The sequence below is a fragment of the Phaenicophaeus curvirostris genome, chromosome 1, assembly GCF_032191515.1.
Source record: "Phaenicophaeus curvirostris isolate KB17595 chromosome 1, BPBGC_Pcur_1.0, whole genome shotgun sequence".
NCBI lineage: Eukaryota > Metazoa > Chordata > Aves > Cuculiformes > Cuculidae > Phaenicophaeus > Phaenicophaeus curvirostris.
In genome coordinates, this window is record NC_091392.1 from 130,088,312 (window position 1) to 130,111,125 (window position 22,814).

A 22,814-nucleotide genomic window follows, 5' to 3' on the forward strand; every position below is an offset into this window, starting at 1 on the left:
CAAAGGGTGATTTCAATTCAAATGAAGCAACACCACCAGATGGGACACTTCGTTAATACTGCAAGAAGTTGTAAGTAGTTTGCTTATGTGGCATAATAATTTAAAATTCTTCTAGGAAGTGGACATTTTTTGAAGCAGTATTGAGAAGCAGGAATAAAATGCATCTGGAAAACAGAGTTTACTATGTGGCTAAAGGATATCTGAAGTTGTTGTTTGCAGCTCTGAAGAATGAAGCCATACGCACCTCAGCTAGTCTCCCTGGACTGATTGTAGCATCAGCAGAAGCAAACACACTCACTAAGACACAGTCCTCCTTTCAAAGCACATGTGTGTACTTGCTCCAATAAATCTGTATACATGTTTGTAAAAATCTAAAGTTAGGGGAAATGAATCAAGTCATAGGTATCATCAATTCCCTTGGATACTCTGTGATTTGGCTCAGTTCAAGGAGTTTCAGATGTTAGATTAGGCTTCACATTTTCGATGCACAAAAATCAAAAACTGCTAGTTTCCTCACAGTCAAAGCTGGAAAGACTGCTTTCATATTTATTCTAGTGTGCTTGTTCAGAGCACATGCATACATTTGTGCAGGGATATACACACACAAACCTGAGAAGTGGCGTATACAGAGCTGCAGCTGATAGGGCTTACACACATGCACAAATGAATCCTTAAGACTGCTTTTGAAGGAGATGCCAGATTTTCCTGCAGAAGTTGGTCATTGTCCAAAATTACCTTGCTGACTGTAACAGAGTTGTAAAGCAGTATTAAGAATACTCTGAGTCTGTTACACTACCTCGTTTGTGTCAATGAGGTTGGAAACAAGGAGAAAGACACCTCTCTAAATCTATTCTTACTGTCTGTCCCTCAGATGGAAACTGTACCTAAGGCTTACTGACATTAACCAAAGAAATGCCTCTGCCTGAACTGCTCACTGTACAAGTCTGTGAATCCCCTTGGTCCAGTTCAGTGTGGTCCTTCCTATGTTTTTTAAAACTCTGTACACTAACCTTGATTTTTGTGTCTCACAGTATTTTGGTGCTGGTAATTTTTATTTACACCAAGCCAAGCAATGGGTATGTTGGTAAACATGTACCTCTGTCCAGCTCTCCCTAAGGTTTCTGTTCTGTTTTCAGAAAAAAAAACATTCTGGCAAATGAAAAGATGACAAGATTTGCAAATACATTAGATGTTCCTCTTAATAAAAACAACACAAGTCTGTGGTTGAGCAGAACAATGTGCGGGTGGATTGACAGCTCACTGCTTTCATTTCTCCCAGTACTGCCAAAACAGCCACGCTTTGAAGAAAAATGCCCACGGAGCAGGATTGTATTACAGAATTATTATTAACATGCTCAATGTCATTTATTAGATCTGCTTTGCCACCTTCTGGAACTGATTTAGGACCCAATGCTCTCTACCCTTTTGTCTCAGTGGGGCTGCACACTGCAAAGGCCACCCACAGAGAGCAACCTGCAGGGAAAAGCTGTGCCCCCAACAATATGCTTTCCAGCAGGGTAACCTAGAAGTTGTATGGCAGCATCTTACTGATTAGCTCTCCTATACCGCTTATGTAGTAAATGACTGATTAGAATGATCAGAACACAGGGACATGTTTTTTCCATGGTCGTGTCTGCAGTCCTAATTCCCCTCCTAAGAGGTTTAGGACAATCTATAAGTCCGTGCAGAATTTCCAGCCAAAATAAGAAGAAGTAATCAGAGTTTTAATACGTATGCTGGAGTTTAATTGGTCTGGTCCACATGTCTCAAAATACTGGGAATTATTGCTTAATCCTCATCACTGGAAGAAGGGAAGCAGACCCAATGGGGATTAAATGCGGTAGCCAATAAAAATCATATGCTATGAAAATATTACAATTATAAATAAAAGACAGCCTTCCCTGATAGCTTTCCTTGTGGTTTTACAAATGTTTAGACAGCCTAATCTAACCACATGTTTAGAACAGCTTTTTGCAGTGAGACCTTTCTGAATTGTACTGTTAGTTAGCATTCTTGGCTCAGGTTAGCAATGGAAAATATTTCTTATCAGATTTGGCTGTATTTGTAAGTGAAAGACAAGTAAAATGTATTTGAAACTTCTTCGATTTAAAAAAAACTAACAAAAATAACAGAAAAATTGCCTGTGAACATTTATGTAATTGTCTTTGATGCTACTTTGCAACTCTTCAGCAAGCACTACATGTATTGATAGCAACATGTTTTGGATGTATAATCTAGGTTTGTATAACTACTTTTCTCCAGTATTATAAACATTACAAACTTCATTGTCAAGGGTTATAGTTAAAGCTCTGCCGCTCAACCATGAAGACAGAAAGGATACACCAGTAACAAGGAGCTATGTTTATATGTAATTTGAAAGGACCTTTCATATCACAAGGTTACTGTTTCCATTCATCCCCCAAAAAAGAAATGAGACAAAAAATGATCCCATATAAAATGGGAAGCTCAATATTTTGACAAACTTGTACTAGTGATGTGTAAATCAGAATTTTCAGAAAGGACCAGAGAAAATAAATTCTCTAGGGATTATATGTGTCCTCGACTACAGGGGCACTGTTGATGCATCTAAATTGCAGGTAGTTTAATATAAAAACCTATACGTTGCTTTGGAAAATGGTATTCAAGGCTTAAATTAAGGCAGAGTGATAGTGAGGACCTTGTGGGACAGTTTGGGGCACAGAATGATATGTATGTCATAAGAATGTAAGATCTTGTTTGAATGGGATTATTAACTTTTCACAGACTCCTCTCCTTTTTATCATCTTTTCCTGCATTTTAAAATACACAGTAGAGTATTTCAGTTATATGTTACCCATACTTCATGTAACAACAAGATTTTGGGCCATCCTTCGTATCCACTGTTTGAGATAAGGCTAGCTGCACAGATCTAGGTTGGAAATAGCAGGAAATGTCTTTTTTTAATGGTAGAAACATTTCAGGTCAACACTGAGAAAGAGTGAATGTGAATGCATTTAAGAAAAAAAAAATCTTGTAAGGATTTTAAACTGATTTTAAGAGAAACTTAAATAGTTTTGAGCAAAATAGTTTTGAGGAGTGTTTAGAAAGAATATACAACTCAGTTTCTATCATATCTTTTCATATGTAAATGCCTGTTTTATTCAAAGGTCCTGATGATGCTAAATAAAAACTGGAACTTCACAACATAGTGTATTGGCTAATGATGACTGTTTAGTTTGAGAAAAAGTTAGCTCTGACCTAATAATTGCAGCCTGAAGTATACTTCTTGATATGACTTAAGAGTTGTTGCCATTGTTGCTATAAGACATAGCTGTGGGCTCATCACTTTCCTTATTCCTCTCTGCAGCCTTCAAAGTATAAGTTTACACACAGACTTTCAGAATTTTAGATCAGAAATTTCCTAAATATTCTGTAATGCTTATGCTTTTATTAATTCTCAAATCTTTCCTAATTTTCATGACACACATCAATCCCTCAACTTCTGCCTTAATTGCAAAGTTGGAACAGGAAAGGGGACCTTTCCTAGAGTTTTGCCTGGTATGATCATTCCTTTTAAAACTTTATTGATATTCTAAAAAAATGAACTAGGCCACTATAAAGTTCTTTTTTTTTCCAAAATAGTAAAATAGAACAACAATAATGGGCCTGTAGTTACGCGTCAAATGCTAACTGTTCTTCAGATGAATTTGTCTAGCGTATTGCCTACTTCTCCAATCTTGTGGATTCTCTGAGACCGTTATAGGGAGACAGTCTCTCTTTAAGGGAAGCAAAGTAGATGCCCCAAGTCTCTATGAATCCTGATGAATCTATCTTATCTTTTGCTTCCTCTTCTGCTGAGTGCTCTTTATTGTATTCAGAACAGTGATGGGTGGAGTGGTATGCATGCCAGAAAAGTACTCTTAGGTGGACTCCAGCTTGGAAGAAACATTCATAAGTAATTAACTGTTGAAAGGTATGTACTGTATTTTGCTCTGGTCTCTCAGTAGCTGAAGACAATTAAAATCAGGGAAACCCATATTGCTCACATCAAAAGTCATAGAAGATACAGATCTGCACAAAGTATTCCTAATAGCATGTATTTTCTAAGCTTCAGGTAGTCCCTTGGACTATAAAACAGGGACAGGATCTCTCCCTGAGGTCAAGAGACGTATTCGGACTCCTTCAGGTCAATCCATCAGGCTAGTTCTGAACAGGTTGGCTGTATCTGGGTTAAGTAGCAGGAGGCCAAACATCTCCTTTAAGCCCCATGTGATGTATCTGTGGCTTTAAGTCATAACTATCCCTTTTTATGACCTTTTAAACATAATTATCCTTAATGACTGAATTATTAGATCACAATTATGTATGTACCATGCCTTGGGGTATGGCAAGAAGACACTTGTACATGTTTGAAAATGCAAAGCCTGCTTGAAGACTTTCATAAAGCTCTGTGTGAGGAGAATCAGGGAATCCCCTTGCTACAGTCTTGTTCATTAATAGAAGACTGAACTATTGCCAGAACCTACCTAGGTGCTGTCTTGGAGTGAGCTAACTGGAGTGATCCAAAACAGGGCCAGGAAGCAAAGGAACCATGAATTAGGGTAGAGGAACAGAGATTGAATACACAAAACTCTTTGACTGTCTCTTTTCTTATATTTAACAGTCTAGAGGTATTTTAAGTTCCCAGTCAAACCTGAAAAGAATTGACTAAAATTTGTTTGTTGGTTAAAACCTGCTTCTTAGTGCCTTTTATGGATCATTAATAATAATGTTTTGAAAACCTAAAAATATTTTACTGCATCTCCAGCTCTTTAAGATTTGATACTGATTTTATTGCTGAAGAGCCTTCTGTAAAAGTGAAGGCATCACAAGAGGAAGAGTTGACGATTTAGAACAGATCATACATTTTTTTGCAGTGTTTTAAAACTTTTTAAAAATTTGATATTAAGCTAACTGCTGTTTTCTAGTCTATCACAGTAGTGGCGTATTCCCTGAAAATTTTTAGCTAATTTCCATTGGGCTCATGTCTTACTGTTTTGTTTTGGTTTTTTTTTTTTTTAATTTCTTACTGTTAATAAGTAACTGCTATTTCAGAATCTAAGAAGCATTCATTTTTTATATTAAGATTTCTTCTATACAATTTCTCCACTGCATTTAAAGATTAACGTCACAGTTTATATGAACTTAAGAATATCTCATTTTTTATTTCAGTTCTTGTCTTTTCCCTTCTCTTTTAAACAGCATAGATTTGCTTGCCATTCCGTGACTGCCCTCTTGAACCTAGAGGGTTTTATTTTAAATAGCTTGACCAAAAGACAGTGCTAGAGGCTTAAGTTCATGGGGTATTTATCAAATACCAGCAATAGAGTAATTCCCAGATGGATGAAGAGGTCTCTCAGAGTTGTCATGACATGTAAAACATTATGGTTTATGTGGACAAGTGAATTCTTCTATGCTATAACACCATGACCACTAGGTTTTCTGTGTTATGTGAACACAGTCAAAGAATCTTACACTTTGAAATAGACATAGGCAAAAGCAGACAGTGGCCTGATGCATAAAAAAATGAATTTGCATTGGGTCTGAGATCAGCAAGCTCAGAGACAAATGAATGCCAAGGCAGACCCTGAGACTCTTCAGGACTCCTCCTGTCCTTTGAGAAGACTTGATGGCACCTAGTCTTCTGAACCCTGATGTCTGCAGTGGATCTTCATTAGAGATCAGTAGATTTTTTTGCATAGGTGACCGACCAGAGGATGATGGGTTTTGATGTGCAGGCAGACAGAGCTGGAGTAGTACTATCAGCTTGGGGGTGAAAACTCTTTCCAAAACCCAGTCGCCCAGTCCATCTTTTATTTTGTTTTCAATAGGAAATGCAGAGTGGTGCTGACAAACTGTGTTTATGTTTATACATTATTGATAGTAATAGGATGTAATAGAGACAGGAAACAGGAGGTTTCTTGGAAAAGCAGAGAAGTGCCTTTGTGTTTAAGTGTGAAAAAAAATCACCCTATAAGAGCTAGAGATGAACTTTGTCATATAAATAATTTACAATACACATTTACTTCTCTAAACATCTTTGAGAGAGATCGTTAATTCTCTCCTGCTGAGAGAATCAGGGAGCTGATTTACTCTTTTCCTGGCCTAGTTTGTGAATGTTAAAGCAGTGAAGCCAAATGTGAATAATAAACATTTCATTCACAAACTTTAAGTTGCACCAGATGAGTTTTATTCAGATTAGTGAGCTGTTACTCTAAAGTGTCCTCAAATAGGTATAAGTCCTGAAATTAACTTTTGGGACTTTGCTGTCATTGTAAACCCCTGTGTATACTCTCAAGATGTTGACTACAAGGTCAAATATGCTGAATCCTGTGCTTGTTCTCAGACCACCTGTTATATATGCATTGCTCCAAGGATGTTGCTTCAGGGTGCTACAGAACTATAAGGGGAAATCACCCGTAGAAAATATATGTATCAACCCTTCTGTTGCCACCCTCTTGCTGTCATACCTCCCACAATGTGGTTTCAGTTTGGCTAGGACTTGTATAAAAAATTGTTCCCTCTGAACCTCTCTGCTTCTACTTCTCTGCTTGTTATCGCTGATCTCTTAGTTGCCTCTTCTTGTGAAAATATCTGTATGGGGAGTGGGGTTATCAGTTCAGGAGAAATGTTGTGTGAAGGCAGTTGATCTAAAGAATTTTTACTGCTGAGAGTTCCTGCAAAAAGCTGCTTCATTTTTGACGAAGACAGGAAAAGGCAGGGAGGATAAATACAGGTTTCTTCAACCGATCTTGTGTTTCTAGCTTGGCCTTGGAGTTCCTTGTTGGCCTTGAGGGGCAGTATGTTTTCACAGTGTACTCTGGGGCCTTTCCCACTGGGTCAAGAGTTTAGGACTTGGACACAGTGTTTCTGCTTATTTCAAGATCTCATCTCCCTGACAGGACATCAGAACTAGGAAGCAGGAAACATCTGAGCCCTGGAATTTGGCCAGGCACTTGAACTTGACGTATTCTGTACCACTTTTAACTAAGAACTTTTTTGAATAGACTGGAAATTATTAAAATGTTTAGAAGAAAGCCAAAGGCCAACTCACCTTTTATGTAAATACATTTGGCAATGACACTATTTTTTCCTCTGGTCCTGTTATGATAGACAAAGTCATGCCTACAGTTTCACAGACTGTTGGTGAAGTCTAGCCTGGTGTCTGAAGTGCAAAGACGAAATTAATCTTGTGTTTTCCACTTCTATCACAAAACCTACCTACCTCAATTAAGTGTCATGATGAGTTGAGTGAGGCTCTCCAGGAGCACTTGAAGGTGATCCTGTGGTAAGGACCACTCCAGAAATTAACCTTACATGGTCAGCTTTAAGTACCAGGCCTATAATATATACTTGCTCTTTGTTCTCTAAGAATGCAACAATCACTTGACTAAATAAGCATTTTCTCACCTAACAGATGTTATATGATGCTATTTTCATGATTATAAGGCTGCGTCAGATCTCCCTGATGCCTCTTGGCTGCTCTGCTGCCACCATCCACTCTACAGTCACTTGAATTATATTGCTGTAGGACTCCTCAGTCCTGGATCAGAACAAATGAAATGTTTAAATACAAGCTGTGTTGCTGCTTTTCTGCGTGGAAATATCTAACACCTAGTTCTGAGTGAAAAATAATTGCCAACTGGTGCTACCTTGTCCCTTGCAGCGGGAGTATAGAAGTATGTACAGCAGGAGCAGATAAGGCTCTTTAACTCACTCAAGACACTACCCAGAGACTGCAAGGTTAAGGATTTTGATATCATCTGCAGTCACATCTTTCTCTTGTTAAAGTCTAGGCTTGATGTGTAAAGACAACAAATGTCTATGCAGTTATACAAGTTGGTACAGGCTGTGCATAACCTTAAGTTCCAGGCTGATTTAGCAACACTGCCACATGTACTGGAGAATATGAGAACCTTTCATCATTTTCTTCTTTAGAAGCACCCATGTGTTCATCTGTTTTGCTCACAACCCATACATGCTTCAGCAGTCTGGATCCTCACTATGCTTTGCAGTTATACCTCCCTTTCTTATTGTACATTAGCAGAGAATGAAGTGTCAGACTGAATGTAGACATTGAACCATTGACATTGAATATGTCCTTTTGGTATCTGCTTCTTTCCTGGGCTTTGTGAGCAGTTTCAGGCATCTAACTCAATTCTCAGATGTACTTAAACACCAGCTAGCCAGCGTTTCAAAGTCTGGTAACAAGGCCCTTGCTACGACAACAGGTGTGAAGGATGGCATCCGCTTTCTGGGCAGAGCTCCCCCTCTTCCTCTATCTCCTTTTTCTTCTTTTCTCCCTTCCCTCTCCCCTTTTTTCTTTCCTTTTCCTCTCCTTAATCAAGAGACATCTTTTATTTTTCTATTCAACTTGCCTCATTTCTCTGTTGAAAGAAATGCAGACTTATAAACATCAGAAGTGAAGTAAAGGCTTGTGAATTATATTACATGCCTCTGTAATTAAAATTTGATTATTGTTCCAGTTGTGCCTTCATTAATGGTTATGTAAACACAGATCGATGTGAAGACAAGCAGACACAGAGCTCTCTTTGTTGTAGATAAATATGAATTACAGTAATCCAGAGAGAGGTCTTGCTCTCTGGATCAGGGGCTGTATAGGTTAGGCTTCTTAGAAGCTGGAATGACACAAACATATGCAAAGGAAGCACTAAAACCACAGAAACACCAGTTTTTTCATACTTGGGCTACCTAAAGCTGTCATTCAGCACAGCAGCTATCCCCACAGTGGTTTTCCATCTTTCCAGGCATTAGATATTACAAATGTGAACTAGAAAAGGGTGATAAAGCAACTGTGCTTCTCATGAGGTTGTGGCAGAGCTTTCCAAAGACAGAGCAATTCAAGGATGTGTTCATCACTCAAAGTTCAGTGAAAAATGTTTATTTGTGATTTTTATCTGCCTTTTGCTGACCACGGTCCTTCTGCTGTGTGCTCTTAACAACAGCATCTTTCCTCTAAGCTCGTCCGAAGCACGATGTGGCTGAGAACTGTACCCATGGATACTGTGGTTTGTACTTGCTAAAGCTAAGAGCGTGCCTGCCCTTCAGCCAAAGGTGTGTTTATAGCCTGTGTAGACATATCCTAGTGAACTTTAAGCTAGCTAGACTGAGTATGGATAGCAGTTTATCCACCGCAGCCTGGAGTGCAGTAGAGGCACGGCACCAAGACGGGCTGGACTGCTTCTCAAGCAGATTTTCAGCCTGCATTGAGCTCTAGATTTGCTGCAGCATGTAGTCAATTAGGCTATTTAATTTAAGGGTTGGTAAAGTATTACCTTATGAGACAAAGTAGCAGTCTGGCTGACATGAGGGCTGGCTCTGGAAGCGGATGGTTAGTACCGCTCCCATCACATCTCTAGCACAACTTTGGCAGAGTCTTCAAGTCTTGTCATCTTCCAAATCTGAGGGTCTACATATGGGCTTTTGCATGTTTTGCTTAATCTAGTTTAGCACTTAGTGTGATGTTTCAGGCATTCTGCTATCTGATAGAAATTTCTGATGCTGATGGCCGTTATACTAAACATTGCTTTATTGTAAAAAATATTTTTAATTTAGTAGTTTCTTGATAATTAATATAAGTTAATTATAACTAATTATCAATTAATTATAATTAATTAATTTAACAATGTGTACTGAGTCACCTTGAGTTGCCTTATAATTGCTGTGTCATGAGTCTTACTAAATCTAAGTTAGATTCTTGTTCACAATATTTGAAATAATGGACCAAATTTTTCTTTTTCTATGTAATTTTCAAGCAAATAAAAGTTCCTCTGTGTGGATTACTTAGAGGGAATGTACAGATCTGCTCATAGAATCATCTTGCAAATACTTAATGACTTTCATTGGGAATTATGTTATTTCCCTAAACACAGCACCATGCTGAAACTTGAAATAGAGTGGAGTTCTTAAGTACAAATTATCTGGTGAAATAATACTGCATTTGAAGTAAAGCCAATTATCTGCCTTTATTGAACTCCAGTTTTATCTTTGCAGCCTGAGACTGACCAATTTAATTGGAGCTTATTTGGGGCATGTCCTCACAAAGCTTTCATGATTTGATTAGTCCTATTGGTTTATTGCTTATTCTTGTTAAAAGCCCTGAAATATTTTCATTTTGTGTTTTGTTACATTTCTCCAAATGAAGATGGTTTTTATTTGAGGTGTTTCCCTTTTAGTTTTCTCTGGCAAATACTGACAGTAGTCTGGACCTATCTGTGGTTGTAAGTTATTTTCAGACAGCTGAAGGAATTTACTGTTATACTTGAAAGAATTTTAGCTTGAAGAATATGAGTTGTTCAGCACTGTCAAGAAATTCTTCTGTTCCTTGGGTGTGTATGCATGTGAGAAATTTGTAAGCTACATATGGTGCTCTTTCTTGAGTTCCAGTCATCTGTACTGGTCTTTCTTCTTTTTATTTGCTGTGAAGCCCAAGTATAGAACCTGCAATGCACTACGATAAGAAGCTCTGGTAATTAAGCTGCCCTTGGTCTGCATATTCTGTCTTAAAAATTAGTGGAAAGGGCCAAAAAAAGTATGATTACTCTATTCTTAGGAATATCTACCAAACTCCAGGTCTTTTATGGCTCATCTTCCAACACAAAAATAGAATATGGGAATCAATGAATCAGAGTTTCTGTATAACATATGTGACAGTGCTGCTTTGGAATAAAGACTAATATACTTAAAATATTATAGAATAAACAATACAAAATTTTGCAGATAAATAGATTTAAAATTCTTTTTATCTATATTGTTCATCCATTTGAGACATCAGTCTTGATCAAGATTTGAAATAAACTTAACTAAACTAAATGTTTGGGCTCTTGTTGCAAAGAGCTAAGTCATTACCACAGTATGAATCTGTTAGCTGTTCACCCCAAAGTAACATAAATGTTTGAACTTCCAATTCATTAAATGGAGTTTAGCCTTGTTGATGTCAATGGGTCTGCTTATTCAGCTACATGTAAATAGTCATGTGACTTTTATTTAAGCACTTTATTATAAGGTCCTAGATTTTAAAAGAAATACGAAACTGAGCCATGCACAGAACTGAGCAGATGCTTCTGTGAGAGGAATCAGAGATAAAAAAGAAACTAGAATGTGAATTCTGTTAACTTGTATTCTATACATAAATGAAAACATAGGCCATAGTCTGTTTAAACAGCAAGGGTCTTGCAGGCAGTCTGCAATATAATCTCATCTTCTGAGTCTTGGGCTCCAACACAAAAATATTTAAATTGTTCTCAGTGCAGCAGTAGGCAGGAAAAATGATGAGAAAGCTGTGTGAGGAGTAAGGCTGTGATGGTGTTGGAGGGAGCACTGATTCGTATTATGAATTGGAGGAGAGAGTCAATAGCAATGAGGAAAGGGGTAGGGATAGTGGTGCAGATGGTGAAAACACTGTTTCCCAAAAATCCATCATCAGACTTGCTCTGCTGTCTTATCAGCTGATTTCTCTTGCCTTGCCTTTGTTTTCACTAGCACCTGATCTAGATTTAAAGTCTTCTGCAGTTAACAAAAAGGATTTTTAGTTTGTTTGCTAGTCTTTGTGTCTGAGTCCTAAGGGAGAGACTGGCTATTTTTTGTCTTTTGCATACAGCATCTAACTTGCTTTTGTAAATGAGCTTGATTCAGTGCCTGAAGGTCAGTTGAGTTTTCTTGCCAAAACGCCCAGTGAAGCCAGAGGTTAATGAATTTTTTGGATGAAAAATTTGCTTTCAGAAAGATACAAGTATGGTCTTTCCAAACGTATTTGTAATTCAGAGTTGAATTTGATAACAAACAGTGTTGAACTAAAACACACACAAAATATTCCCTCCAGCATTTCCAAAACAAATAGCCTTGATTTTCTAGCACTACACTGCTAAGAGTCCCTTAAGTATGATTTTGGGATCTTGCAAGGGGAGAAAGGCAGTCGCCACTCTCACAATGAGGCTGAGGTTGTGAGACCTCTTAGGTTTTAATTGTTTCTTGATTTAAATCAGAGAACTAAGCTATGCTCTTATTCTCAGAAACGTGCCTTCCCTACTGATTTTCAGAACATAGTACCACAGGTGCTTTTCACTCTCCTCATTGAAGCTGTTTTGCTTTGTGTAAGTAGTTAAACACTCACTAGGCTGACGGGAGAAATTCCACAGCTGGTATTTAAAAACCTCAGTGCTACTCCTGGGCTTTCCCTTGCTTTTGCCAACTTCTGAAGTGGAAATGTGGTTCTTGTAAGAAGGAGACAGAAGCAGTCTAACTAACAGCCAGAGGGAAGGCTTGTTGCAGGTGATTGGTCTAGCTGGTGAAATTTTGCATCAGCCCTGCCAAGGGAATAGAGCAGCACGTCCCTGAACTGCGCTGGAGGCAGACTGTATAAGTATCCCACCCATTAGGCTTTAGGGCATGAAGGCATGTATTGTTTTTTTGCCTGCTCTGCAAATCTGGGTTGGTGTTTCAAATAATGATCCCATACATGAGAGATGCTGATAGTACATCAGGTACATCCCTCCAGTTAACTACAGGTCAATAGGAAGCTATTATCGTGCAGTCCTTGGGGTATAGTGGTTATTTTTTGTTTAATCCTTTATACTGAAGCAGTATATCCAAGGCTGAAGAGTATTCATGTAATTTAGCAGGCTTTCAGCTCCTGCAAGGAGATGGTTATCAGTATCAGAAGGAAATGAAGGCATTTAATGAGGTCAAGGAGACTGCACATAAACATTAGATAATATGTTTAAAATGATTAATGAAATAGAGTATTTTAAGGGCAAATAAAGTACAGGCACAGCATGCCCCTTATAGCACGATGCCTGTGAAACCATGTGAATATCACTGGCATTCTGGTACAGGGAAGGTATCAAGGAGAGAAGCAGGTACACAGAGAGACAAACTTTTTCATACCTGATTCAAAGAGGTGAAATTCCTGCTGTCCTTGTATGAACCAGTGTGGGCTGAGTGGGAGAGGAAGCCAAAAAATGAGAAGTAGGTAGCTTTCACAAAGCAAATGAAAAAAAGACAAAGCTAAAAAGTAATAAAGTTATATATATGTTTTTAGAACATAATGACTCAGTTAACTGACAACAGCTGGAAAAACTGGATTAAAATAATTTTCTCTCCAATGTCCATTTGTGATGAATACTTAAGAATAAATTACACAAGCTAATGATAGTAATAGAGGTGTGACTTGTATTTAAGAGAGCTACTGCTTGGATGTCTGAAGTAGGAAACCAGTGCTCTGAAATATTAGGTGTGTGACTGTTCTATGTTAACAACTGTAGAGTTTGATTCTGCAAACCCTAAGCCATGCGAGAGTGGAACTACTCTCCTGAACACAATATGTTATATGAGTACAGCAAGACAGATTTAATATGCACTATTATTAGAAAGAACCTTTGTCTGTGTTATAATTTTAAATGTTAGATCTCCATTTTGGTTTTACACAGTAGAAATCTAAAGTGAAAATGCATACATATCTTGAGGCAGAAGCAATGATTGTGTTTTGCTGCAAAAAATAAGTAGATTTTTTTCCATTTATATCTGTAGCTTCATGAACTTTCATTAAAAAATAGAAACTCTGTTGTCAAAGGTAATTTTTATATTTCCTTTAAAAAATCTATTCAGAAAGCCCTACGCTATATAAGGTAAAAACATTACAGAAAGTCTATGTTTCTTTTTTGCCTTCCCTCCCTCTATCTTTTTTTTTCCCAAGTAGTAACATAAAATATGTGCGCTGTGTAAGAACGTGGGCTGAAGTTTCATGTTTCAGGTAATCTTTGAAATAATGAGAGTCTAGATTGCATCAGTTACTTTAAAAACTGCTATGCTATTGGTAGGGACAAAATGGGATTAGAGCCAAAATTTGACGGTGTTACTGCCAAAGTCTGTATCAGATTTAAGACACATGCTTCTGCAAGCTTCCATGAAGGCTGTGAAAAAAGTTTTAATACAGAGTTGGATTACAGCTCTCGAGCTCAAAACATTGGCCGTTACACTACCATCTTAAAAGGCTGCTGTAACACAGAGCACAGAACAGAGCAGATTTCTTACATTTTCTGGACCACAGATGGATTTTGAATGTCTCTTTGTGCCTTGATGGGAGATATATTAACATCATTACCTGATCACTTGTGAGCGTCTCTGTGTATATATACACATACCTATCTATTTAAATCCTTATAACGATTCTTTTTCAAGTATATCTAAAATCTGCTTTAGGAAACAACATTCTCTAGAAGAACTTAGAAATTTTTTGAGCAGTAAAGACCAGATATTTACTCTCATATGTTGGAATCCTTTGTGACTTTCTAAGAGAAATTCTGGAAGCTTTTCTTTTCTGCATTGCTGACAGAGAAATGCATTTTGAAACAGACGCCTCTAGCTGTGCAATGACGACTGCATAGTAACCTGTGGATTTTAAAACATCAGAATGTACAAACTGTGGGCAACTGTGAATATTTTCATAGTTTCTTTTTTACATCTGCCACAAGGATCTGGCTATGAGAATGGATCTGTGAAGGTAGGTGATCTTTATTTACTATCATCCCTAATAATCCAAATTGCCATTTACTATACAAGGTAGTGGTCTTTTTGCTGTTTTGGTGTTTGAGTTTGTTTTGTAATGGTTTAGTTGAACAGATGTTTAGCAGCCAAGAAGAAAGGAGAATCTATAAAGAAGTTAAAAGCACATTTGCTGTTTAACACTTTATGTCTTTTTGCTAGTTGCTATTAATTACATGTTGTATACTTTGTTCTTAAGTTAAACTTTTAGCATCAGTCATGCAAAATAAAAGCAATCTAAACAAAATTGCAAGTCAGAGAATTTATAATGCTTGTTAAATACACTTTTAAATTTCAGGTATTTAGAATTTCAGGAATCAGTATCCTGGTATTGAAAATTTTCCTCTAAAACCACGTGTTCATCAGTTATTCACTTGTTTTCTAGAAATCAGAGAAATGTTTTCTTTTGTTTTATTAGGAGATGTTATCAAGGACTTTAAAATATGAAGGAACTAGTAATAATAGAGCTCAGTGCCTGGGAATTAATCTTTCTTCTGAATATAATACGTGCAACAATATTTAAGCTGAAGCCTCACCTTGAGAGTAGGATTTTTCAGATCTGACTTTCTGCAACAACATGAGAACATCCAGGACAATCATTTAGAAAAATCAGAACAAGAAGGAGAACATGTTTCCACATGTGCAGCGTATCCAAAAATGGTTGATTTGGTGTGTGGTCCAGAACAAATTATTTGTTTTTCACCAGCGGAGCAAAACAAGCTAATATTTTTGTTTTCTGTTCAGAAAACCTCCTGCTTGCAAGAGATAGATGACCACACACTGGTCTGTGAACTGCACTGCATGCTGACCTATGTTTCAAAAAAGAAATGCTAAGTTATGTGCTTAATTGCAGGCTGCTGTTGCCAGCACAAGAAGTGAGCAGTGGTGAGCGATGCGTGCCTCAGGGTGACTAATGAGTAACCCCTTTGTCTGCTCACCATTCACAGGCTTTTAATTTACAACCTTAGCAGTAAGTTCTTTGAAGGCATTAGGACCAGAGTAATCAGTAATACCTTACCTTTTATGTACTGCATGACAAATCACTGGTCTGTTACATGTAGGAATCATTTTATTTAAACCAGAAAGCACTTTCTAACATAGAATACTAACCAATGTGTAATTGCTAGTGATCATAATTCTGTCCTCATGTGGGATGCAAGTTTATTCAGCATAATAGTAAATCACCAGTTAGTCATTTAATTACAGTTTGAAATCATATCCACTTTGCCTAGGATAAATGCAAGAGGTCTTCCTGATAATTTAAACTGGTTTATAGTTTATTTGCTGTGGTGGGGTTGTCCATCCAACATATACATCTGTAATTATTTTCACTGGAATTTAGCTACCACTCTCAAGCAGCCAGCTCAGCCACAGGGTACAGTATATCATAACAAATCACTGTTAGTTTCCAAAACCATCCTAAAGGTATCATGTACATTGTTGTTGATTGCCACAAGCAAAAGACTGTGTTTCTGCTTGTTCTGGCTTTTTCTGTGCAGACACTTTTGGCTAAGCTGTTGATTATTTATCTTTTAATGTTTTCATAGTATGTTAGATTTCTGGGTTGTTTTAGCTTGTATGACCTGTGGGCTTTTGTGTGTGTATGTATGTGGATATACCCCACAAAGAGTACTTCATGTTAGTGTTTAATGGTCCACAGGGCTAAGCCTATTCTTACCACTTGCACCTCAAACAGATTTTGCAGAACACAGAAATTAGGTATTGTGTTCACCTACAATATCTTATCTTTTTAAAGTTCTTTATGACCAGTGGCAGTATTGCGTGGACAAAACTCACAAGGTCAGGATGCAAGTCATACGAAATTAATGAGACTCAGAAAGGTTTAACCACCAGAAACCTGCTCTCCCCCTGTTATCTGAGTTCCAGTAGCTGAGCTTTGCCCATGACACCTCAAGTTTTAAACCTGTCGATTGTTTAAACCATCAGGTGGTGTCAGTGTGGTATCACACGACAGAATTTTAGAGGGCTAAGGATATAAATACCCTCTTATCCCCCTTCCACAGATATCCTAATTAATGTTGTGAAAGTAAACTGCTTACGTACAAGCTGCCATGATTCAGCAAGTATCTCTGTTGTGCTTGGCTTTTTCCAACCCTTCAGAAACACCATTCTCTTCTGGCTACAGGAGTCTCTTTTCTATACTTGTACTCGTCAAGACTGGTTGTCCTCTGCCCATTAGGCCCAGCTCCTCCTTCCTCTCAACATTCCTGACCTGTTGCAGTCCCAGCATTTGACTGGTGTTCTCTCAGTTTCTCTGTAGAGCTCCTGTTTGTGCTCTCTGTGTGCCACCCTCCTTCCCACTTGCGTCCTCCCAGTGGGGATGTCCCGCTTCTCTCTCAGACCCTCAGAAGGTCTATCCCAGTTCCTCAGAGACAGCCCTACTGGACTCTTGCGCTCCAGTCATGTCTGACCACGGTGCCCCATTCCCTCCTCCATCCCTGGCTTCCCACTTTGACTCTGTGGCCAGGTCTTCCTAGCTTTCGTTCTTCTGATCCCCATTTCTAGTCCTCCCCAGAAGCTCTCAGACTCCTAGGCCATGCCTTGCCCTCTTCCATCAGTATTTATCTCCTTCTCCTCCCACAGGCAAATCTGGCACCTTCCTTTCCCTCCTTACCCAACCCCTGCAGCTGAGGAAGGGCAGGTCTTCAGCTCTCATCCTCATGGGCTGGACTTCCACTCCACTCCTGGATGGAGTGGGGTCAGCCCAAGTCCCATCTGCTGAGCATCTGGCTGCTAAACCCTGGTATGTCTCTGCTGTTGCCCTCAGAGGTTTTTATGTTTGGGTGGATATTTGCAGAGACAGCAGTAGACACATCTGGGCCAACAAAAGTTTCTCAGGTGTCAAAACTTTACATCTGTAATCCACTTCAGGGAAATGCCAGACATTTGCAAAGATAAGGCTGCCAGGAAATGTTTTTACACAGATAAAGAAGGAGCTTCGTCTTCAAGTGTGGTCAAGCCATTTTGACAGAGAAAGCAAAAAATAATTAAAATCGTTTTGAGGCAGACATCTGGTGTGGAAAGTTTCAGCCTGAAGATCTAACATCTGGCAGTGTTATAAACCACTGGAAAACAGTCTCATGATGGGAAGAGGTGGGCAGCCTCAGGCTGGGACAGCACATCTGTGCAGGTGTCAGGCAGGGCTCCTTAGCTGAACTCACATCAAGGCTGGCAGCAAGCCCTCTGCCTCACAGGTCACTGGTTTGGTTCAGGATGCCAGCCTGACATAAGAAGTCCTTGGTGAACAATTAGATTTACACATAGGTTTTCTGAAGACTGAGCTTTTTTATTTATTTTTTTTTAATCAGGAAATGCTTAAAAAATTCCTTGTTGAAGGTTTGTACTGACAGGCTCTTATGTTTTGGAACCCCTTAGCTAGGGAACCACAAACTGTGCTGTCTCTTTTCCTGTCTCTCCTCCTCCACATTTTCATCTCCTAAAGCGATGACAGACATAGGCTACTCTACCCAGAATTTTAAAATTAGATGCAAAGAGCTGTGTCCTATATTCATCAATGCCAAGGCATTTTTTTTCCGCAAAAAGCCAATGATCTGTCAGAGTTGCTGCTGCCTTCCAGCACTAAAACTGCCTCTCTTATGAGGCTGCAAGGTCTTGACCTCTGAGAATTTCAGTCTCAATGCTGCCTGCCCTTTTCTGCCCCTTATGTTATTAATAGAGTGTTGGGGGAAGACAAGAGAAAGGGACAATCGGTAATGACCAAGTTATAACAGGCTCCCAACCTTTTATTTTTGCAGATGTCTTCTACCCATGGTGAACCATTCTCTAGTTCGTTAGAGAGTAACCCACAGCTATTAGGGATAAGAAGTATAATTGAACTAGAAATCTGCTTTCTGACCAGAAGAGAGAAGGATTAGATAAGCTGAGCCCTGGAGGTAAACATGGCTGCTCTCTGTTACATGCACTCCTCCACAGCTAAACCTTTCTTTACTGCTGCCCTAAACAGCAATACAGCCTTGAGTGGCCATTTTTGCTCTAGCAGATCCTAGTAGTTTCAACAGTCTTGTACTGCCACTGTGAGCCGGACAGAGGTGGAAGCCACTTTCCAAACACAGCTGGTACATAGTCCTTATCTACTGGCGAGGGTGAAACAGCACTTCCCCATGATCCTCAGGCCCTGGACCACCTAAGTAGAGAATGCCTCACCCTTGGGAAGGCATGGAAATACCGGAGAGCCATTGCACTGTGACCGGAAAGAGCCAGGAAGCACTTTGCATCTCGCCCTTCCTAAAGCCAGCTGCAGTCTGTCTGTACAATGAAAAAAAAGCTCTGCAAAGAAACCTGAGGAGCAGAGCTGAACATGAGTTTTTGTCTCTGTAATTAACTGATGTTATTTTTCAGATACATCTACACAGCTCTCTAGTAGCTGCTTGTGAACGTTGCTTAGTTTCTAGAAAAGAGATTTTCACAAATCTTCTGTCTCCTGGGTTATCTTCCTCAGAGGGAAGATTATGAAATTGTGGTTTTCAAAAGTGTTTTATCACCTCAGCTTTGTCACTGCTGCATTTGATCCTCTGCGATTACTGTCTTTGATAGGCACGATGTGCTAAAAAGGTGTGAAGATGTACTTGCCCCATTCCTGCAGAAATAATTGTGCTTTTCCAGGAGTGGGAAGCTATCAGGTAGGTCATGAGGAAAGCCAGTTTATTCTGACTTATCTGCTCCTGCCTTGACAAGGTACAGCGAAGGATAAGAGAACAATTCTGTATTGTTGCCATGCCACGCGGCATTTGTCCTTAGCTCCTATCAGTTTGGAAAGGAAAATACTAACTCACTGCTACTCTACCAAGAGCAATTCTCTCTTGGGAGAAACAAAAATAAAAAAAATCCCTCCAGCTGCTGTTCCAGTCCTGTCCATCTCAGCTAGGATTGCAATGTCTGAAGAGAGATCAGGCTGTTCAGATTAATCAGATGCAGCATTTGAGAAATTCATTCTGCTAGTCAGCTGTTTGAAATGAAGACAGCACTAATTAAACTTTGACATCAGTTGTGGCTCACATCTGAAACCCTGTGAAACCAAAGGAAAGCAGGAAGGCAGGTTTAGAGGGCAGTGGAGCAACTTTCTGTTAATTTGTGGTCACAAGGCAACCAAACAAGCAATTTGCTCAGGCTCAGTGAGTGTTGCTTGTTTCTGTCTTACGTAGCCTACTTGTGCTTTCTCCCTCACAGGCGTTTGCATTGTTTATAACCACTGATATGGTGGTACTGATGCAGACTCTCACAGGAGGCAAACAGAGAAATAGTCTGCTTGGAAATGGAAAAAAAACCCCAATCTGATGCAAACTCTGGCTTATGAAACCTCTGCTGTTGTGTCTGCAAATTTTGTTCTTATTATGCCTGTCCCTACTCCAGAAAAGAGCTGAGTAAGGTCTACTTGTGTCTTATCTCCTGTGGACACCACATCAGTATTTGAGAAAAATAAATAAGGTACAGTGGTTGCATGTGATAACTCATGTATTCTTATTCTCATTAAAAATCATGCACAGCGGTTTTTATAGTTATCACTAAATGATTTAGATCCGTTTGTTTTAGACCTTTTTTTCAGGGCAAGTAAATTCAGTTACAAACTGGTCATTGCTGTTTCTTGGGCTTGGACTGGAAGGAAAAAAATGATCTGAAGTAAACTCAATACGGTACCTTTCCTAAAGAAACTTCTATTGCTTAGGAACTCCTTATTCCTCCCACTACGTGTCTCTCCCTTATCTAATTCTCTGTCTGCTCTCTACTTCCTCAGCATGTTTTGGAAATCTTCATAATCCTTTTTGGGAACTGGGGAAATGGGAAAACATGCTACATTCCCCCCTACAGCTGCTGAAATTCCATTTGCTCATAGAAACACCAAGCAGAATTTGCTCTTTGATGTCCTTGTGAAAGAGTTATGAATGAGCTTCTGTATGAATGAACAGCAGAACAATTGAACAGGGTGTTTTATTTTGTTTGCATTAAGAAAAAATACACTTCTTGAAGAACTTCTGCCTATTTTTTATATTTTCTCCCAAATGTGACTTAAAGTGTGTGATCACTCATCTAGTGCTAGAATGCCATCTAAGGTCCTTGCTGCTTCAATATAGTCATACTGAATACAATGGACATGCAGCTGAATACATAGCATCTGGCAACCTAATGTTGATATCACATGGATTTGTAAAGGGTTACTGCTCTCCTTATTGTCAGGGTGTCAGGATGGCTTTGTCCAAGCCGTGCATCCAGATGGGAAGCGCATTGGGTTAGTTTTGAGAACTCTTTGTCACCGACTGCAGTGCAGTCACTATCTGTGTGCAGCTGGGGGGGGAATTCTACTTAAGTCAGGCTGAATTGCAAAAAAGCTGCATCATATTACTCTATCGTATGTCACATTGCATGTAGAGAATGTGCCATACTAACAGGCAAAACTTTTAACTTTAATTAGCAGTGTGACTCAGAAAACATGTTAGGATATTTTCCTGATCTGCTAGGGAAATATTACTTAAGAAAAACTACAATTCCAGGAAAATGTGTGCATGTGGTTGGGGTAACATAAGTTCATTCAGCATTGGCAATGGCTTTGCTTTGTGAAGTGACATTTTGAAACTCGGCCATCCAATTGGCTGGTCACACTTCCAAAACATTTATTAAAGTGTCTTGGGGCAAACCCAAGGCACTAACCGAAGGACCCCTTCATCACATTAAAAATATTTTCAAATATTAAAAGAATACATAGTCATCCGATTTCATTCAGGTCTCTGTTACTGAGCCATTCCAAAATCCCTATCCAAACCCCAGTGATTTCCAAAGAATGGATAAATATCAAAAGACAGTAACTACAGTCTGGACACATACAATATGCTGGTTTTGACACGTGTACCCTGTCACAGTGTTAGACTAGCCCCTAACGTGTTTGATGAAGTAAGTGCTACATAATGTTTCTGGCTGTGCTTTGTACTGCCTGAACAAACTGCAGCAATGCAAGACAATGTGAACAAGCACACAAGCAGAGACTCAGAAAACATACTGTAAGACTCCCCAAACTGTCAGTAGCATTATGGATATATCAAAGAACTCCCACCACAGACATTTATAACAACCCACTTGTTTCCTTTCACTGAAAAAACAAACACATTTTGCGATATCATCATAGGAAGGACCTAAATGTAAACTCTTGATGTAGGTGACTACACTTGAACAGGAAGAAATTCCATACCCTAGTAGATCTATGCATTTCTTCCATCTGCCCATTTGGCTTTTGCATCACTGCTGACAAAATGATGCGCAGCAAATGTTTTTACCTTCAAAATCACACTTCATCTGCTGTGAGGATGTTTCCCATGAGAACCAAAAGACCTGGCTGTGGGAAGAAACATTTGTTTAGTGAGAGTTGTAGCTGATTCTCAAAATATTTGCTGGGTGGAAAAAAATACCTCCTTCACTTTGGTGTGAAGATCTAGCTGGTTAAAAGTATATAATTGTGAGAAATGTTATGAAAAAATAGTATCCATCTCTGATCAATTTGAACATGAAAAAGAATATGAAATATTCTGTGATTTATGCTTCTACAAAATCATGTACAAGCCTGATGTTTTCAGTTCTTTACTTTGAATATTTTAGTTCATTCAGACCAAGAATACAGCAACCAAAATATCTCGTCTCTGAGGATTTTGATAATGTAAGCATGCTACTAAAGTGCAAGAAGTCCGATTTGTTTGCTGTAGCACCACAAAAGATCTATTCTAGTTCAATAGGCAATTCAAAATTTAAAACAGCTGTTCTCTTAAAGCCATAGGGTAGCTAATATGATGTACTTGTGAAAGCATATAATCTTCAGCTAAAATAGAAGCTGTTTTATCACCACCTTGACTGCTAAGTTTAGGAAACTGGTAATTATATTTCCTGTCCTCACTGGAAACAAGGCTGGAGCCCAGGGAGACTTACTTCAAAGGAGAAGAGTCTGGATGGAGTTTTTTTACCACACTGAACATCAGAGGTGGAGCACTCTAGAAGTTGTTTCTCCTCCAGTATTGGGTCTTGGTCAGATGATGTACTGTCAAGGTTTTAGCAAAAGAGGGACTCAAACATCACATCAGCATCAGTAAGAAATGTGATAGTCTCAGATAAAAACCTCCCTGTCAGCCTGCTACCCCCTCATACAACACAATGACAGAATCACATAATCACAGAATGATAAGGGTTGAAAGGGCCCTCTAGAGATCATCTAGTCC

At 38.9% G+C, this 22,814-nt stretch overlaps 2 protein-coding genes across 2 annotated transcripts in view; both read left to right on the forward strand.

Moving 5' to 3' along the window:
- AP1S2 (adaptor related protein complex 1 subunit sigma 2) overlaps nt 1-21,597 on the forward strand; it is a 216,039-nt gene extending 194,442 nt beyond the window's left edge. The window contains exon 6 of the mRNA XM_069875107.1: nt 21,583-21,597. The gene's annotated coding sequence lies outside the window, so the exon portion shown is untranslated. The remainder of the gene's footprint in view (nt 1-21,582) is intronic.
- The window catches only part of VEGFD (vascular endothelial growth factor D), a 32,291-nt gene continuing 23,392 nt past the window's right edge, over nt 13,916-22,814 (forward strand). The window contains exon 1 of the mRNA XM_069875142.1: nt 13,916-14,539. Coding sequence (XP_069731243.1) covers nt 14,450-14,539 — 90 coding nt within the window. The 5' untranslated portion in view covers nt 13,916-14,449. The remainder of the gene's footprint in view (nt 14,540-22,814) is intronic.